The sequence below is a fragment of the Schistocerca nitens genome, chromosome 4, assembly GCF_023898315.1.
Source record: "Schistocerca nitens isolate TAMUIC-IGC-003100 chromosome 4, iqSchNite1.1, whole genome shotgun sequence".
Taxonomy (NCBI): Eukaryota; Metazoa; Arthropoda; class Insecta; order Orthoptera; family Acrididae; genus Schistocerca; species Schistocerca nitens.
In genome coordinates, this window is record NC_064617.1 from 412,455,676 (window position 1) to 412,475,054 (window position 19,379).

Here is a 19,379-nt window from a genome sequence, read left to right on the forward strand (position 1 = left end):
TGTAATGTCTAGAGTGCTTTTCATCAATATAAATTAAGGTAACAAACTACTTTTCTTTTCTTTCTCATTATTTCAATGTCCTGAATAATGCGTCATTACAGGTTCAGTCAACAAAGCATCTGGCTTGTGTTCTTGTATTAGAGTGTAATTCTGGTTTTCTTGAGTAATTATGGTATTTCTATTTTCTTTAATTAATTCAGTATAAATGATATTTAAAATTTCTTGTGTTGTTGAAGAAGAACCGTGCCAGATGCATACGTTGAGTCATACTTCCACACACAGAACAGTTATACTTGTGCTTTGGTTTCGTAGGTTTTATAGTTGCTGGGGACTTAATTAATTAATTGTGTGAATGAAAATTTCCATTTCATTCTTTGTTATTGTTCTATGCAGTCAGATAGCGTAATAATACTAGTCAGGGCCAACCGTTTACGAGACTTCGTAATCGGACAGACAGCTGCTAAATCAAAAATTAAAATTATTTGCTTTTTATTTTAATTAAGCCCCCATGCACGTGGCGACCGCTGCTTCGGATCGTCCCTTGGAATTCTTCTGATTGTAGAAATAGTAGACAGTAGGATTGTTGAAGTAATTTGTAGTTTAGTAATTGTAGTCTATATTGCATGTGTAGATTTGGTAATTGTCATTCTTCTAATGGTATTTTTTTTGCAAAATTTCATTTCTGTTGTCTTGTCTACGGGTTTGACAATTAGTGCAATTATTTCAATTGTTCGATTAATCGTGTTTGAGGGAAAGATTTCGTGTGAATGGTATTGTTGGAGATAAAGTGTCATTGTGTGTAATTTTCATATAGTGACGAGTTTTGTAAATGATTACGCGTTCGATGAAAAAGGCAAAAATGATGGATAGTGAGAATGACGAAATTGTTGACATGGCGAACTCGCCAACACAGGAGAACAGTATGATGAATAATGAAGTGGAAAACAATTTAATAAGTCGGGAAAATAGTCCGGAACCATTTCAAAATTTTTCTCAATCAGAAAATTCACAGTATACGAGATTAACGATAGAAGATTCTGAAATAATATGGAACACAGATAGCTTTACAGCTATGACGAAAGAAGTTGGTTTCGTGGGAAATGTTAGGGGCGAAAAGAATTTCGAACCGGCTATTATGGAGCAGTTGATGGGTGCTATATTACATTTGGGATCACAGATGGGAACTTTGCGATCTGAAATTAAAACTGATATGGGAACAATGGAAACACGGTTAGGATCTGAATTTAAAACAGAGTTGGGAACTTTGGCAACACGGTTAGATTCACAAATAGGAACAATTAAAACAGAGATAGGAACAATTACAACTGAGATGGGAACAATGGAAACACGGTTAGACTCACGAATAGGGACATGTTTCAAAAATATGAAAGATGAATTAAAGAAAGAAATTAGAGAAGAAGTACAACCGATTTTGAATGCTCACAATAATAGTTTAATTTCAACAGAAATCAGACAAGAGGAACAGGACAGAGAACAGGAAGAAAAAGATCGCGTGATAGTACAAAAATTTTCAGAGTTAAATTTACAACGTGCACACGATAATGAAGAAGTATTTGAAAGAATCGAGGAATCCGTACCAAATGACAGCACAAATGACTCAACGCAACAGTATGAACAGTTAACTACCAAATGTGTTAATACTGAAACCCGAGTCGCGACACTTACGGAAGACGTAAGTAAATAGAAAGAAAAAATAGGTGACTTATCGGAAAGAGTTGAGGAGATTTCAGATAAATTGACAAATCTTAGTTTACATGGGGACAGAGAGTCGGATGATACAGCTCCATTACCATTTGCAGAAACCGAAGAGTACCAGAACATAAATAAGCATGTTGAAAAACAGGGAAAATTTAATGAACGTGTTAAAAGGGAAGTTGAGGCATTACGAAAGCAAGTCAAACAAATTGAAGGGGAAATTGTAGGAAAAGACAGCAAAAGAAATTTGGAATCACAGATAACAGAGGACTTTGAAGAAAGTAATTTGTTTTATTTACGAGATGCAACAAGAGAGCGCCAGGCGCGGGAACTTGACAATAATCGACCTTGGGACTGGGACAGACGCGGTAGGTCTTTGTCGCCACGAGGAGAAAACTTTGACTATAAACACTTCTTAACTGTTCGGAAATTTAAGATCTTTCGCAATTCCAAGAATGACATACATCCATGTGCATGGTTAGATCAATTTACGTACGTACTTCCGCCAAATTTGCCACTAAGTCACAAACTGAAATTTATGTGCAGCTATTAAAGTCCTCAGGGGATTCACTACACTAAGTGAATATGTGCCGTAGCGCTCACAGGGCCCCAAGCTGTAGTGGTGCTATTTCCCTCTTAGTTTTCTGCACCGCTGCCTACTCTTTCACTATTCTTTGCATCTATAAAAAACAACTCTTCTACTATCAGTCTATCTAGACAATAGGTAAAGAATAACCGGATTTGACTGCTTTACCCAAAAGTGACTTTGGAAATTACCGTTTGGACTTACTGTATCTTCAGCAGCATTTATTCGTAGTTTAAATGAAATTTTACCTGTTTATCTTCGTGACAATTTTACTTTATATGTTGACGATATTCTTATTGCTAAACGTTCTTGGAGTGAGCATAACAAAATTTTGGATTCATTATTACGTATTTTTGCAAGAGTTGGCATTACAGTGAACTTAGAAAAATCTTAAGTTGGTCGATCTCAGGTGAAATTTCTCGGTCACATTATTTCTACAGAAGGTATTCTCCCTGATCCAGAGAAGCTAGACGCTATTCGTAATTATGCTGTTCCTACCACAAAACGTGATGTTCGTAGTTTCCTTGGTGTCTGTAATTTTCTTAGACGCTTTGTTAGATTGGATGATTTGGCCACACCTCGTTTACACATTTTAGTTATGCGCGCTTTGGTCCCAGAAAATGCTTTCATAAATTGCGAGAAAATTTCTACTTCAGTAATATGGAAAAACGTATTCGATCTGTTCTTGCCAAATGCAAATTATGTCAACAGGCTAAGCCGCCAACTGTTTCTCACAGAGCACCGTTGTTTCCTATCATTCCAGCGAAATTAAAGGACATGGCTGCAGTCGATTTGTTCGGTCCAGTGGTTCGTTCTACTAATGGTTTTGCGTATATTTTCGTAGCAGTGGAATTAACATCAAAATATGTGTGTTTTACACCTTTACGCAAAGCAACAGCTCGTTCAGTATCTAATGCTTTCATCAAACATTTTCTTAAAGAAGTGGGTCATGTTGATAAGGTTATATCAGATAATGGATCACAGTTTCGCTCTAAAATTTGGCTTCGTACTCTACGGCGTCGTAAGATTAAACCAATTTTCATTTCACTTTTTCACCCTCAATCTAATGCTTCATAGAGATGGATGAAGGAAATTAATAAATTGTGTCATCTTTATTGTCATCAGAATCACAAAACTTGGGATCAGTATCTTCATATTTTTCAAAACATTCTGAATGAACTTCCTAATGACTCAACTTCTTTACCGCCTCTATTGATATTAAAAAATAAAGTACCAACAAATCGCATTTCTGAAATCGTTCCTTTTCCGCCTTCACGGAAACTGCGGCATTCTGAAGTTGTGAACCTGGCTCTGCAAAATATTGCATCTGCGGCTGCTAGAAGAGAGAAATCAGCGAAACGTCCTGGTCGTTTAAAAATTTTGTCAGTCGGTCAGAAGGTGTTAATTAAGTCTCATCGTTTGTCTCATAAAGGAAAAGGCTTATGTCGCAAATTTTTTCTGCTTTATAACGGTCCATACAGAATTCGCAAAATTATTCATGATAACACTGTTGAAGTAGAAACTCTTAAATCTCGGCGCTCTAAGGGAATACATCACATATCTGACGTTAAAATTTTTGTGGAATGACATACTTTAGAGAAACTAACAGCTACGTAAACATGCGGAGAATGCAAGGATACCGCGCCGTGTTCCGGCGGCGGCAGCTACTCAAAGCAACAGTGAAGTCTGCGCGCCGCACAAGGCAGTCCTTGACCGCAAACAATCACTTCCCACGTCGCGCGCCTACAGCTGATCGAGCGCTCAGTGCAAATGCACTGACAGACGTAAACAAATACACAGTCTAATTTCTCGGATTAAATTCAGTATAAAGCTATGGCGACTTTATAAATTATGTTATTAACGTTCAGTATTTTTCAGGATACGGTTGTGCAAAATATTTAAGACCTTCAGGTAAATTCTGTGCGTGTCCGACGTTAAGACGACTTGCTTTGGAGAAAATTTCAGGAAGAATGTAATTTCGAAGAAAAAAGTAATAAACTAAAAAAGGGTAACTATTAATTGAGTTTATTTTTCAGGTAACATATTTCCACTTAGGTACGTACTTGAGATGTAATTTGCTGCTCGCGATTACGTGATTCATACTTTGTGCTAAATTTCATGTTCTATGAATTTACTTGTGAAGCGACGTGCTTGTGTACATTTGCTGATTTTGACAATTATTGATTAATGAACAGGCTTGTTATTTGTATATATTATGCATCGCTTGGCTGCACTGCTCTTTCACTGATGTCATATTTTTTTTATTATGTGCCTGCTGTGCTTATTTATTTAAATTGTAATTGTCAACTGATTAATTCTGATGACTGTGGTTATGTATGTAAGTTATACTTTGTGATTTATCTGCTTGCGCCTTCATGTTTACTTATTAAGATTACATATGAACATTTATTTGCTTATGTCGATGTGATGCTAATGACCTGTTATTTGTGTAAGACATATGTTTGCTGCTGTGCGTATGGATTGCATATTTACACATTTCTGTTTTGTTGTTATAACTACTCTTCAATTTAGAATATAGCAATGCTGATGTACAGTGTACGAACATAGAGTTTAGGTTACACTGTGGTATTAATTGTAGATTGTTCGCTTGGCAGAGCCTCGTTGTAAGGATTGTGCTGCATCCACTTGTTGACATTCTGTTCTCTACTGGTATATTTGCTCGCTATTGCATGTTTTGCTTACGCTCAGTGCCTTATATTTTTAAGATAAGAAAATGAACTGCTATAATTCGACGAACGACATTAGTACAAGAAACTTCATAGAAGTCACATGAGCTGGAGGTTTTATGGAAGCTGTATAAATTTATGCTAATAGGAAGGAAGCTAACGACATGACATACCAACACTAGGTTAGACCATTGACAGTTATTACACTGCATTTTTCGTGAGTAATTGAAATAGGAAGTGACACTTGACACAAGAAATACTCCACATGTTTGCTTCTGTTTGCCATAATTCTTGAAGTGGTGTACACACTGTGAAATATTATGATCATTAACACTTCGTAATCGTACTTACTTACTGAAAGTTATTCAAACTAAAGGCTGTTAGAGGTCATGTATGCATTTCTTTTATTTATTGATGGGCAAGGAACCAAAATGTATCTTATAATTTATAATGAGTAGAAAATTTGTGTCAGATGGATTACACAGAGGTTGTGTGTGGACACTGTGTCTTCGGATTGTATGGGATGCTGAATTGAAGTTGCACTAGGATTTTGTCTGTACTTGTTCGAGGAGACTGACTAGAGGAAAGAGTTGTTATGGAAGTGAAATGATATTGGTGCTGAGGTTTATATGTATCGACGTATTATTGAGGTATTGAGATTATGTGAAGTTGATGATTATTGGAGTTTCGTGGACAAGAGGTAAGGTAAATGAGGTATTATTGAAGTATTGAGATTATGTAACGCTGATGATTATTGGAGTTTGGTGGATAAGAGGTGAAGTAAATGAGGAGCATATTTTTTTTGTTGGTCTGTATGGAACAAGGAGGATGAAGATGGCAGACTAGAACACTCAAGTACAAAGAAGATTGTCTACACACACACTTTGTTAAATCAATAAGCAGTATATACTTTTTTTTTTTTTGGAGAGAGGAAGCATTTGCATATCTTGGCTCACTGACAGTTGTTCAGCAACCGTACATTTTGATCTGGCTTGGCAAACATTGGTCTTGACATGATGACTATGACGTTGACTAACTATTATTGACTGTTATACATTGCTGCCACTACTACTTGATACACATGATGAACATAAAATTTTGACAGAATTGCATTTACACAGTTAACACTATTCAATTACACAGTAGCACTAATGTGGATGAAAGATGAGTGAGTGTGTTTTGTGTTTTCCTTTTATAATCCCACAGAAGTGATCCCAACCTATCTCCTAAATATTATTTTACTTGTTTGTTGTGGCTTGCACTGACACCCATAAATATTATAGGTTTACTGCTATTTGTGTATTGTAATAGTTAATATGACAATTATCTGATATCATTTGTGTGTTTATTATTATTTGTATGATGAACTGTCTAATTAATGAAAGTGAATATTATGGACTGTTACTTGCACTTTTTCTACATGATTGGTGCCACCTGGACATGTTTAATTTCTGCTGATGAACTGTGTGATTAGTGATAGGGAATTTTATGGACTGTTATTTGCACTTTTTCTACATGATCGGTGCCACTAGAACATGTTTAATTTCTGCTGATGAACAGTGTGATTAGTGAAAGTGAATATTATGGACTGCGGTCTGCACCTGCTCAACATTGCTGGGTGCCACTGATGGACTGCTTATACTGAAATGGTGTTACTTGTTGGTGTCTGCACCTATTCAACATTACTGGGTGCCACTGATGGACTGTTTCTACTGAAAAAATGTCACTTGTTGGTTTTTGCACCTGTTGACCATTGCTGGGTGCTACTGCTGGAACTGTCAACTGCTTATTATTGAGCTATGGAAAGCGTTTATGTGAATATTTGTATAAACTGATTTTTTGTGTATTACTGTTTGTGAAAAGTTATGAGACTCTTACCTGCACATATTCGTCATTGCTGACGCTATTGATTGAACTGTTTAACCACATAATACTTGTGTAAACTATTATGTAAAGTCACATGTATAAAAGAATTTGTATTGCTTACTGTATTCTGTATATTAGGTTATTGAAAGGTCAGTGCAAAGCCAAAATTTTATCTAGTTATATGTCATTTACGCATTAATATTATCTTTTATTTTTGTCAGTATTTTTTTTGACGAATTTGGTGGTATTTTCACCACCAATGCTGGCAAAAATACCATCAAATTCTAGCCCGTGGAGGAAGGGCATATGAAAGGTGGCTACACTGAGCCACAGCGCCAGAGATCGCGCTAGAGAGTATTGTTCCGCCGCCTCCACTGGCAGTGATTATTGAGATGTCGTAGTAGTCAGTGATTATTGAGAACTCGTAGTGGGCAGTGCTCTGGGAGAACTCGTGGTAGTCAGTGCTGAGATGTCGTAGTGAGGAGTGTTTGTTGAGATGAGCTAGTAGGCAGCGCTTACTGAGATGTGATACTGAAAAGTTCTTGTTGAGATGTGATAGTAGCGAGTCGGTGTGGAGAGATTGTAATGTCTAGAGTGTTTTTCATCAATATAAATTAAGGTAACAAACTACTTTTCTTTTCTTTCTCATTATTTCAATGTCCTGAATAATGCGTCATTACAGGTTCAGTCAACAAAGCATCTGGCTTGTGTTCTTGTATTAGAGTGTAATTCTGGTTTTCTTGAGTAATTATGGTATTTCTATTTTCTTTAATTAATTCAGTATAAATGATATTTAAAATTTCTTGTGTTGTTGAAGAAGAATTGTGCCAGATGCATACGTTGAGTCATACTTCCACACACAGAACAGTTATACTTGTGCTTTGGTTTCGTAGGTTTTATAGTTGCTGGGGACTTAATTAATTGTGTGAATGAAAATTTCCATTTCATTCTTTTTTATTGTTCTATGCAGTCAGATAGCGTAATAATACTAGTCAGGGCCAACCGTTTACGAGACTTCGTAATCGGACAGACAGCTGCTAAATCAAAAATTAAAATTATTTGCTTTTTATTTTAATTAAGCCCCCATGCACATTTTCTGTATCCAGAAAGGCCCGTACAGGACCTCCAACATGCGGTCGTGCATTATCCTGCTGAACTGTAGGGTTTCGCTGGGATCCAATGAAGGGTAGTCACGGGTCGTAACACATCTGAAATGTAACGTCCACTGTTGAAAATGCCGTCAATGCGAACAAGAGGTGACCGAGACATGTAACCAATGGCACCCATACCATCTCGCCGGGTGATACGCCGGTATGGCTTTGACGAATACACGCTTCCAATGTGCGTTCACCACGATGTCGCCAAACACGGATGCGACCATCATGATGCTGGAAACACAACCTGGATTCATCCGAAAAAATTACGTTTTGCGATTCGTGCACCCAGGTTCGTCGTTGAGTACACCATCGCAGGCGCTCCTGTCTGTGATGCAGCGTCAAGGGTATCCGCAGCCATGGTCTCCGAGCTGATAGTCTATGCTGCTGCAAACGTCATCGAACTATTCGTGCAGATGGTTGTCGTCTTGCAAACGCCCCAATATGTTGACTCAGAGATCGAGACGTGGCTGCACGATCCGTTACAGCCATGCGGATAAGATGCCTGTCATCTCGACTGCGAGTGATACGAGGCCGTTGGGATCCAGCACTGCGTTCCGTATTACCCTCCTGAACCCACCGATTCCATATTCTGATAACAGTCATTGGATCTCGACCAACGTGAGCAGCAATGTCGCGATACGATAAATCGCAATCGCGATAGGCTACAATCCGACCTTTAACAAAGTCGGAAACGTGATGGTACTCATTTATCCTCCTTACACGAGGCATCACAACGTTTCACCAGGCAACGCCGGTCAACTGCTGTTTGTGTTTAAGAAATCGGTTGGAAACTTTCCTCATGTCAGCACGTTGTAGATGTCACCACCGGCGCCAACCTTATGTGAACGCTCTGACAAGCTAATCATTTGCATATCACATATGTTCTTCCTGTCGGTTAAATTTCGCGTTTGTAGCACGTCTTCTTCGTGGTGTATCAATTTCAATTGCCAGTAGTGCAGGTACTGTTAATTCTGGTGCTGGATGACACTGGTGTTCGATGATGTCGCACATGTGCTCGAATGGGGACAGACCTGGCGATCGAGCAGGTTATGTGGGGGAACGTTATCGTGTTGGGAAACACCTACTCCAGGAATGTTGTTCATAAACGGCAGGTCAACAGTTCGAATCCATGAATGACGTCCATATTTGTAGTCAGGATACTTGGGATAACCTCAAGAGTGCTCCTGCTGTCATACTAAATCACACCCCGGACATCAGGGGTAGATTCAGTGCGTCTTCACACTCAGACATGTTAGTTGCAGGCCCTAAGCAGGCCTCCTCCTAAGCTACATATGACCATCACTTGCACCGAGGCAGATCCTGCGTTTATCAGAAAAAACAACAGATGTCCACTCCAATGAGCTTTCGCTTTACACCACAGTGGTCGCAAATAGCGGTGGTTTGGCGTCAGTGGAATGCAGGCTACAGCGCGTCTGACTCCTAGCTGTCCTTGAAAGAAAAGGTTTGTAACAGTTCGTTGCTGCTGTCGATACTGTACTACGTGCCACAGCCAATATCGAAGACGATGCTATCCAGAGGCTGCTCTTCTTGTGATCGTACAATTTCGCTAGCGTCGCTGCCAGCAATCAAGTACATTCCTGCCAAGTCTTTCTGCAGTATCGCAGGCGAAACATACAGCTTCTCGTAGCTCTATTACACGACCTCGCTCTTATTGGGAGATGCTGCTAATGCCGTCTTTGTCACCTTGAAGGCTTCTTGACTAACATCAACTCACCACGTCCACTCACGACCGTTACAGTGTGGATTTAAAGTAAACCAGCGCCATTGACATGCGACTGGCGCGATATTTGAATAGACATAATCTTTTGGAAGTAAAAAAAGCCTGTTAACCTTCATGTAAATCGCATAACTCCTTGTTGGTGTTGCGATTCTCCTTACGTCGGTGTATATTTACAGTTCTAGATGAAGATGTTATTTCATCCTCGATGAACATGCGTCGCCCTTTGTTTTACACCTTCACCAAGAGTGCGAGGTTGACACTCAAGATGACCATAGACGCGTTCACAGACATGCATGCATGCTTTCCTGGTTTAAAGGACATTCAGCAACTCTACTGCACTTCGACTCTCCCGCTAACCTACAGCAAATTCCGTCATACCAGACTGAAAATCTTTGCCGGCCGCGGTGGTCTAGCGGTTCTGGCGCTGCAGTCCGGAACCGCGGGACTGCTACGGTCACAGGTTCGAATCCTGCCTCGGGCATGGGTGTGTGTGATGTCCTTAGGTTAGTTAGGTTTAAGTAGTTCTAAGAGCCGGCCACGGTGGTCTCGCGGTTCTAGGCGCGCAGTCCGGAACCGTGGGACTGCTACGGTCGCAGGTTCGAATCCTGCCTCGGGCATGGATGTGTGTGATGTCCTTAGGTTAGTTAGATTTAAGTAGTTCTAAGTTCTAGGGGACTGATAACCACAGCAGTTGAGTCCCATAGTTCTCAGAGCCATTTGAACCATTTTTTAGTTCTAAGTTCTGGGGGACTTATGACCTAAGATGTTGAGTCCCATAGTGCTCAGAGCCATTTGAACCATTTTTTTGAAAATCTTTCGGAACGTGAAGAACAGTTGACTAAGGGCCTCACTAAGCATTATGACATGGCGACTTGGACGTAATGTTTCTAAAGCAGAAGTATTCTTCCACCCCTCTAAACGTCTAGCATCCGCAAAGATCAGAACACGGTTCAGCACCTCAAGGCATAGTCGAATACAGCGATAGACCAAAATATCTAGGTGTCATATGAGAGAGAACTCTGACATACCTTTAATACAGCGTGCCCGAGGAGAAGTGGCAGTATCCAAGAAAATGAAAGGAACGATCATTGGAAACGAAAAATCCCAGTAAACATGTGCTCTAAAATGCATACTTTGACAGTCATGAGCACTTCGTTTTCGATTCTGTGAATTCACAAGTGCTCATAGCTCTTAAGGTATTCACTTTGGAGTCCACGTTTACTCGACATTTCTTGTTTTGGTCCCTGCTACCACCTCTCAAAATACGAAAGCCAAAGATCTTGCACTAGAAGAGATTTGTTTCCCAGTGTCGAAGATGCAGAAGTGCTCGTAGCTCCTCAGATGTGCACTTTAGAGTAACCGATTACAAATTTTTTTTGCTTTGAATGATCGTCCCTGTCATATCCCTGGATATTGAACGTCCCTCCTGGGACACACTGTGTAGCAGATACATTACACAATTAGCGAACAGCCTTCATAGTATTGCCTGAGAATGGAAAGTCTGGACAAGGAGAGAGGTTCTCCAGAGCATACAAAAAAAAAAAAAAAAAAAAAAAAAAAATTAGACAACCCACACAGTTCATAAGACTCCAACACATATCATCATAATTATCATCATCCCGTTATCATTATCATAAAGTGCTCTAGCAAGTGGAAGGTCCTGACAGCATTGCTGTCTCCATCTGGTCCTGTTCCAGACAAAATTCTCCGTAGTCTCGTGTCTTTCTTTTTTCACTTCGTCCTGCATTGTTATTTTTCTCCCTCCGATTTTCTTCTGTCCTTCCTCTGTACCTGCAACAGCTGTTGCAGAATTCCTTTTTCTCACGCTACTTGTCCCAGCCACTCTGCTTTCCTTTTCTTAATCAATGGCCAACTATCACATCCATAGAGAGAAAGCACTGTACACAAAGCATTATAGCCTACCTTTCTCGAATCGCAGTTAGCTGCATAATAATTTTTTTTCCCTGAGACGCTTGGATTTGCATTGCACTTCTTAATCATCTTGTTTTTCCCTCATCCAATTATAAGTTGACATGCTCCCCACATATATGCAACCTGTTTAATTTGATCTGTTGTTTTCATTTTCATATCTCCTTTGCAAAGTACTGTCATCACTAACACACATATGACATCCAACTAGTTTGACCAATCTGAAACATACGAAGGATTTTGTATAGAAGGCCCTCAACCGTCATCAGGACGGATTCCATTGCAATGACTGTGTGCAGCGACTGTGATGTAATTCAAACAGAAAGGAAGTCAGCATTCAGTCGTGATTCAGTCTGTATTTTATTCCAGATCTAGATTTCCGCTACAGTATAGCTGCCTTAGACACACATAGGAGAAACAAAGCTGGCGTTCTACGGATCGGAGCGTGGAATGTCAGATCCATTAATCGGGCAGGCAGGTTTGAAAATTTATAAAGGAAAATGGATAGGTTAAATTAGATATAGTGGGAATTAGTGAAGTTCAGTGGCAGGAAGAACAAGAATTCTGGTCAGGTGAATTAAGTGTTATAAATATACATGCAAATATGGGTAATCAGGAGTAGATATAACAATGAATAAAAAATAGGAACGCAGATAAGCTACTAAGAACATCATAGTGAACTCATTATTGTAGCCAAGACAGACACAAAATAGATGATGAAGAGAATGAATAAATGTATGATGCGGCAAAGTGCTAAATGACTAAGCAGAGATGGCTAGAGAATAAATGTAAGGATGTAGGGGCATATATCACTAGGGGTAAGATAGATATCGCCTACAGGAAAATTAAAGAGACGTTTGGAGAAAAGAGAACCACTTGTATGAATATCAAGAGCTCAGATGGGAAACCAGTTCTGAGCATAGAAGGGAAAGCAGAAAGGTAGATTAAGCAAAGGTAAACCTGCATTTCTGTCATTTATAGACTTAGAGAAAGCTTTTGACGTGTTGACTGGAATACTCTCTTCCTAATTCTGAAGGTCGCAGGGATCAATTAAAGGGAGCGAAAGGCAATTTACAATTTGTACAGGAACCAAATGGCAGTTATAAGAGTCGAGGGGCATGAAAGGGAAGTAGTGGTTGAGAAGGCAGTGAGACAGTGTTCTACACTACGCCCGATGTTATTAACAAAAGAAAAATTTGGAGTAGGAATTAAAATCCATGGAGAACAAATAAAAACTTTCAGACTTGGTAACGAATTTATAATTCTGTCAGAGACAGCAAAGGACCTGGAAGAGGTTGAACGGAATAGACAGTGTCTTGAATGGAGGATGTAAGATGAACGTCAAGAATGGGTAATGGAATGCAGTCGAATTAAATCAGGTGATGCTGAGAGAATTAGGAAATGAAAAACTTTAAATAGTAGATGGGTTTTGCTATCTGGGAAGCAAAATAACTGATGATGGTTGAAGTAGAGAGGATACAAAATGTAGACTGGCTATGCAAGGAAAGCGTTTCTGAAGAAGAGAAATTTGTTAACATCGAGTATAGATTTAGTTGACAGGAAGTCCTTTCTGAAAGTATTTGTTTGGAGTGTAGCTATGTATGGAAGTGAAACATGAGATTAATAGTTTAGACATGAAAAGTCGTGCTACTGTATAATGCTGAAGATCTGATGGGTAGATCGCGTAACTAATGAGGAGGTACTGAATAGCATTGGGAAGAAGAGGAATTTCTGGCACAACTTGACTCGGAGAAAGAATCGATTGGTAGGACACGTTGTGAGGCATAAAGCCATCACCAATTTAGTAATGGATGGAAGCGTGGAGGGTAAAAATCGTACAGGGAGACCAAGAGATGACTACACTAAGCAGATTCAGAAAAATGTAGGTTGCAGTAGTTACTGGGAGATTAAGAGGCTTGCACAGGATAAAGTAGCATGGTCAGCTGTAACAAATCAGTCTCTGGACTGAAGACCATACACACTGCTGACTGCTATACTGTGGCTAAAATCCAGACCTGCAATAAAATAGAAATTGAATCGAGAACTGATTGCTGGAATCCTTCGTGTTTGGTCTAGAACGATCATACAGACCTGGACAACAACATGTGAGAGAACGGACGAACGATATGGCAGACGTCTCAGACGAAGAAGGATATGAGACTGACAGCACAGACGATACATGTACCGACGACTACATCCCTGTGAGACGCACTGTAGTGCGCAAAGTGAAATATCACTTTAAACCTGTAACTTGATTTACATAAGAACAGAACAGAACAGTAAACCATAAACCGTATGGTTCTATGCTTTCCCGAAATATTAAGCTCCATCATGTCTCCTTCCCTCTCCTCTACAATTTAAATGATTATTTTGTAATTTCAGACTTTTCTTTAGATTGATTTGTCAATCGTACAAAACTCTTAGCTGCTGTGTGGTGCATGGGATGCTGAGTGAGGATGACCATCAGGAACCTAAGATTGGCGGGAATCAGTAAAATGACGCAATGAAAAAATAAGCTTAGGAGGTAAGAGCGGATTCCACTACTGATGTCCAGAAGTTATAGATACATCAAGTTGAAATAACTGCTTAACATTAATGACACAACAAAAAATTGCTCTAATAATTCTCCTGTCATACTGAATTTAATTAAGAATATTTATTTGAGTTTTATTTTAAGAACCGTTATTGGAGCCCCAATAGTACTACTAGAACGACATCAGGTCGGATTGCATTGGAACCACTGTGCGTAGTGACTGTGGTGTAATTCAAACAGAAAGGAAGTCACCAGTCGCGATTCAATCTGTATTTCATTGCAGATGTAGATTTCAGCTACAGTATAGCTGTCTCACGCACTGCTGATAGCCATACTGTTTATTATTGATTAAGGGGTAATCGGGCGCGCCTAGGAACGGCCTACATGCCACCAACTACCTGGAAGAGCCATCGCGGCTGATCCGAAATTGACCGAACGCCAGAAAGTATTACGGGAACGTGATAGTAAGGTGTGTGCTGTCAGTCTACAGCCACACGTTGCATCTTTCCCACACTTCCTATTGGACGCTGCAGACGCCAGTCGCAGAGCGTGCTCTGATAGCATTTGTTAATTGGTGTGAACCACTTCGGGCTTGAAACTCAGGCTGGTTCTGGAACACAGGCCGGAACTGTGGACAAACAGTAGTCCTGAACATGAAAGAAAATTTTCTGTTTCCAGTAGGTATTAATAAACACGTCCCGGAAATCCCACCGACACGATAAGAAAAGACAAACTACCAAGAGAAAATGAAGATGTTTTCTTCCATGTGGCAGGCAAAACAATTCTGCTTCGAGTACCGGATCCGAAAGTCACACAACGATGTTGACCTCTCGGATCTACAGTAGTTCCCTCCAGTAAGAATGATATGTTCATATGAAAATACTACAGAGTACCGTGTACAGTCATTAAGTTCGTCCGATGTTCAGTAAGCTTGCATTTTGTTTAATAAGTGATAGTGTGGAACCGCACATAATGTCTTACGGGAGTCAAGGAACGCGAGGTCAATCTCGGCCTTTCATCCGCGGCCTGTGGCCGAGCGGTTCTAGGCGCTACAGTCTGGAACCGCGCGACCGCTACGGTCGCCGATTCGAATCCTGCCTCGGGCATGGATGTGTGTGATGTCCTTAGGTTAGTTAGGTTCAAGTAGTTCTAAGTTCTAGGGGACTGATGACCTTAGAAGTTAAGTCCCATATTGCTCAGAGCCATTTGAACCACTTTTGATCCTCTGTATGGTGAAAGTATCATACAGGTTGGCGCTCAAGGACCAGAACCGTGCAGGGTGACTGATCAGCGTTACTGCGACATGCTTCGCCTGCTTGTCATACCCGATTTAGGGGAGAGAGACGCAGTGAAGTCAACGGTTTTCATGCAAGATGGCGCACACCGCACATCGCTCGTGAAGCTTACCTGCTACTCCGAAACACATTTGGAAACGATCGAATCATCAATCGTTCGTTTCCAAATGCTTGGCCGGCACGATATCCTGATCTTCCTCCCTGTGACTTCTGGTTGTTGGGCTGCCTGAAGGACTGGATTTACAAGGGGAACATTCACACATGCGCTGATCTGGAGCGCAGCATACCTACGGATGTGCTTTTTTCTGCTGTGCAGAATGTAATCCTGAGCTTTCAGATACTTCTGGACAGTAATGGGCGCCACACTGAGCCCCTTTGTAGGAGTAACGGTACCGAGATTTCGACTTCGCTCTCCACTTTCTCGCAGGGATTGAATCTGACGAGGGCTGGCCCTGGACCATCCTATCGATAGACGAAGCTCATCATGTAATGGTATGATGTACCGTAGCAGCACATTAAAAATGTTTCAATTGAACTGATTCTTTCTCTTCCTCCTGTCCGTGACATTAATGGTACCAAGTTAGTTACTCGTACAATAATTAGGTTCCATGTTATAACGTGTTAAATAGGTGAAGTTTATTTATAACCATCCGGCAGAGCTGAAAGTCTACCAGTACACATCAAGCGAAACGGTCTTCACACGCAGCTCCAACGCGTAGTGAACGCGAGCGTACTTACCTGGATAGAGGATCGAGTCCGAAAGCGACGATAAGACATGAACCGAGCATGATGGCGAGGTATATTCCGGAAATAAGGTATATCTGGTGGTCTGGAGGGCGCTCCAGGTTGGGGTTGGCAACCGTGTCTGCTGGATGGTAGCGCGGACCACAGGTCTCCAGCAGCAACTCCTCTGGCACACTCCAGTTAGATGCAGCTGCTGCCAACCTTGTGTCGTTGTCCCCACGACGCCCAGACAGAACTGTCAAACAACCAATAACAAATTATGCCCAAGTTAAATGTCTGTTAGCATTCACAGCAGCAGATTTATTTGGCTGAACAAGACATTTTCACCTGCAATAACTGCGCTGTCTTCCACATAGAATAATTCCATCACATGTATTTATTACATGTAGCTACAGTAATTTTTATTTTCCTGTAATGTTCGTCACTTATGTAGAAGTTTCCATAACGAACTTTTCAACGTAAGTTTTTCTGTTACGTTTAACAGTTCTCCTTCACTCAGCTGGAAAGATTACGTCGTAGTGAATATTGTCTTAATTGTCTGATTCGCTTTAGTTCAGTATCTTCGAGACTCTTCTATCACAGGCTATGAAGCAAGAGGAAGAAAAGAAAAAAAAAACTGAAGCATCACGAAGGAGTTATGCATATTGGTCAAAAATTGGTATTCATACAAGTATAGAATTCGGCGGCCGATGGATGAATGTGTGACGCTGCAGCGCAATATCGCCACAGCAAGAATAGTGAAAGAGGACATGTCGATACCACGGCACAATGTCTTTGCGAATTTCATTCCGTGTATTCAGTTAGACAATGAGTATGCCTCGCAAAAATGCGCGTGAACAATATAAGCAGATGTCAGCATTTGCGAGAGAACATGTAGCTGGGCTCAAAGAAGGCGGTTTGAACAGTTGTCTAATCGCTCAACATTTCAATAGGAGCGATGCCAGTATTTGATGTTGTTGTAGGACTGGGTGAGCCATGGCCGAACACAATGGTAAGAGGGAAGCGGTGCACCAAGAGAGACGAAATAACGTGAGGACCGAGAAATCGTCAGAGAGGCACTCTGAGCCCCATACCCATCATTATCATCGATCTGAAGTAAAACTGGTATTTCATTGACCACAAGGAATATTAACAGGCGGCTCACAGAAAGAGGGTAACGTCACAGCGCCAGTTGCGCAGATTCCCACTGACCTCTGTACACTGCAGTTTGCAGTGATGTGGGGCACATTCAGCCTGGAATTGAGTGATACAGAATTGTTTTCAGTAATGAGTCCCGCTTCGAAGAGAGGCTCCGATGAACAGCGAAGACGCGTCTGTAGACGCCCTCCCCCTCCGTCCCTCCCCCTTCCGGGAGAGCGACTGGGTTCCAACACGGCTGTCACCTGCCATGCGCCCCGACAAGCACGAATGATCGAATGACGTACCGTTCAATTTTGTTGCCTTTCATGGCTAGCCATCCTGGGCTTACATTTCAGCAAAATAATGCCCGCTCGCACACGGCGAAAGTTTTTATTGCTTGTCTTCCTGCTTGCCAAGTCTGCCCAACTGGAAAAGTTAGGAGCGTTACGGAGAGGACCATCCAAGCAGCTCGGGATTTTGACGAGCTAGCGCGCCAGTTGGACAGAATTTGGCACGATAGCTCCCTTCAGGACACCCAACGACGCTATCAATCAGTGCCAAGCCGAATAACTGCTTGCATAAGAACCAGAGGCGGTCCAACGCGTTATTGACTTACTCAGTTTGTGAAATTCTTTCGTTATCCAATGTATTTGAAACTGTAATCATATGTTTGTCTGCACACGTACTTCTACCGATTTCCTCCCCTTTCGGTTAGTTCCTTCGTGGCGCGTAGCCTCTTTCGTCTTAAAGTGTTCGTTTCCCTGAGTCCTCTCGAAATGCAGTCGAACAGTTGCAGTGATTAGTTACAGTGCAACCTTAATCTGGATGTCTGCGTCTTTACTGAAATTTCTATTGTTGTTCACATTGTTCTTTGCATATGCGCAGCAGGAACAGCTCTGGAACTTCATTCTTACGTGCCTTTGGGTTCTGATTACCTTATTCTAAGGTATTTTACATCATGGAACACTTTATCTAGATACTAAGCCTGAGTTTAAAATTACTTGCATATTATTTTCATTTTCGTCAGGATAAATAGCCCATTACCTGCTCTGCTTCCTTTCTCTGTGTGTGTGTGTGTGTGTGTTACTGAACAAGATTCAAAGGAAAAGGGCGCGATATTTAGAAAAACGTCGAATCGGGTGATTCTTTGTTAGTTTCGTATGTTATGTATTTGTATTTGTTCTGGAAATATAAGAATAAAGTTCTTTTCGATGACCAAAATGAAGAAAGAAACACTCATTTTTTGTCGTAGTAAGGAGAAGTTAGAAAGGAGTTGCTTCCGAGACGGCGAGATGCATGGAGCTGCGCTGGCCGTCGCCCCCTGACGAAGACCGACAAGGTAATGAACGCACGCGATGCCGCATTTTTGAGCGCATAAGGCTTCACTCAGAACTGCAGAAGTCTCATCTGTTACATCCCCTTTTTACTTAATACTAGCGTCGATCGTCAATTGAATCTCATGGTATTCACATTTGCTACGTAAGTTAAAATCTGAAACGCGATGATTTTTCTGTTATATAATTATTGAGAAGCCACATCAGCCACTGTAATTTACGACAAGATAGATAAGTAACTGAAGATAATTGAGGGTCACTGTAGACCATTTTCATAGTTTTCTCTTTTGTGAAACTTAATTTAAATCTAGTTTATAGATGTGATATGGCATAGGTAGACTTAGAGAAAGCTTTTGACAATGTTGACTGGAATACTGTCTTTCATATTCTAAAGGTGACAGGGGTAAAATACAGGGAGCGAAAGGCTATTTACAAGTTGTATAGAAACCAGATGGCAGTTATAAGAGTCGAGGGACACGAAAGGGAAGCAGTTGGTGGGAAGGGAGTAAGACAGGGTTGTAGCCTCTCCCCGATGTTATTCAATCTGTATATTGAGCAAGCAGTAAAGGAAACAAAAGAAAAATTCGGAGTAGATATTAAAATCTACGGAGAAGAAATAAAAACTTTTGAGGTTCGCCGATGACATTGTAATTCTGTCAGAGACAGCAAAGG

The 19,379-nt window shown here is 40.8% G+C and overlaps 1 protein-coding gene across 1 annotated transcript in view; it reads right to left on the reverse strand.

Annotated features, from left to right (window-relative positions):
* The window catches only part of LOC126252347 (UNC93-like protein), a 435,773-nt gene that overhangs the window by 248,000 nt on the left and 168,394 nt on the right, over positions 1-19,379 (reverse strand). Inside the window, exon 5 of the mRNA XM_049953237.1 lies at positions 16,249-16,489. Coding sequence (XP_049809194.1) covers positions 16,249-16,489 — 241 coding nt within the window. The remainder of the gene's footprint in view (positions 1-16,248; positions 16,490-19,379) is intronic.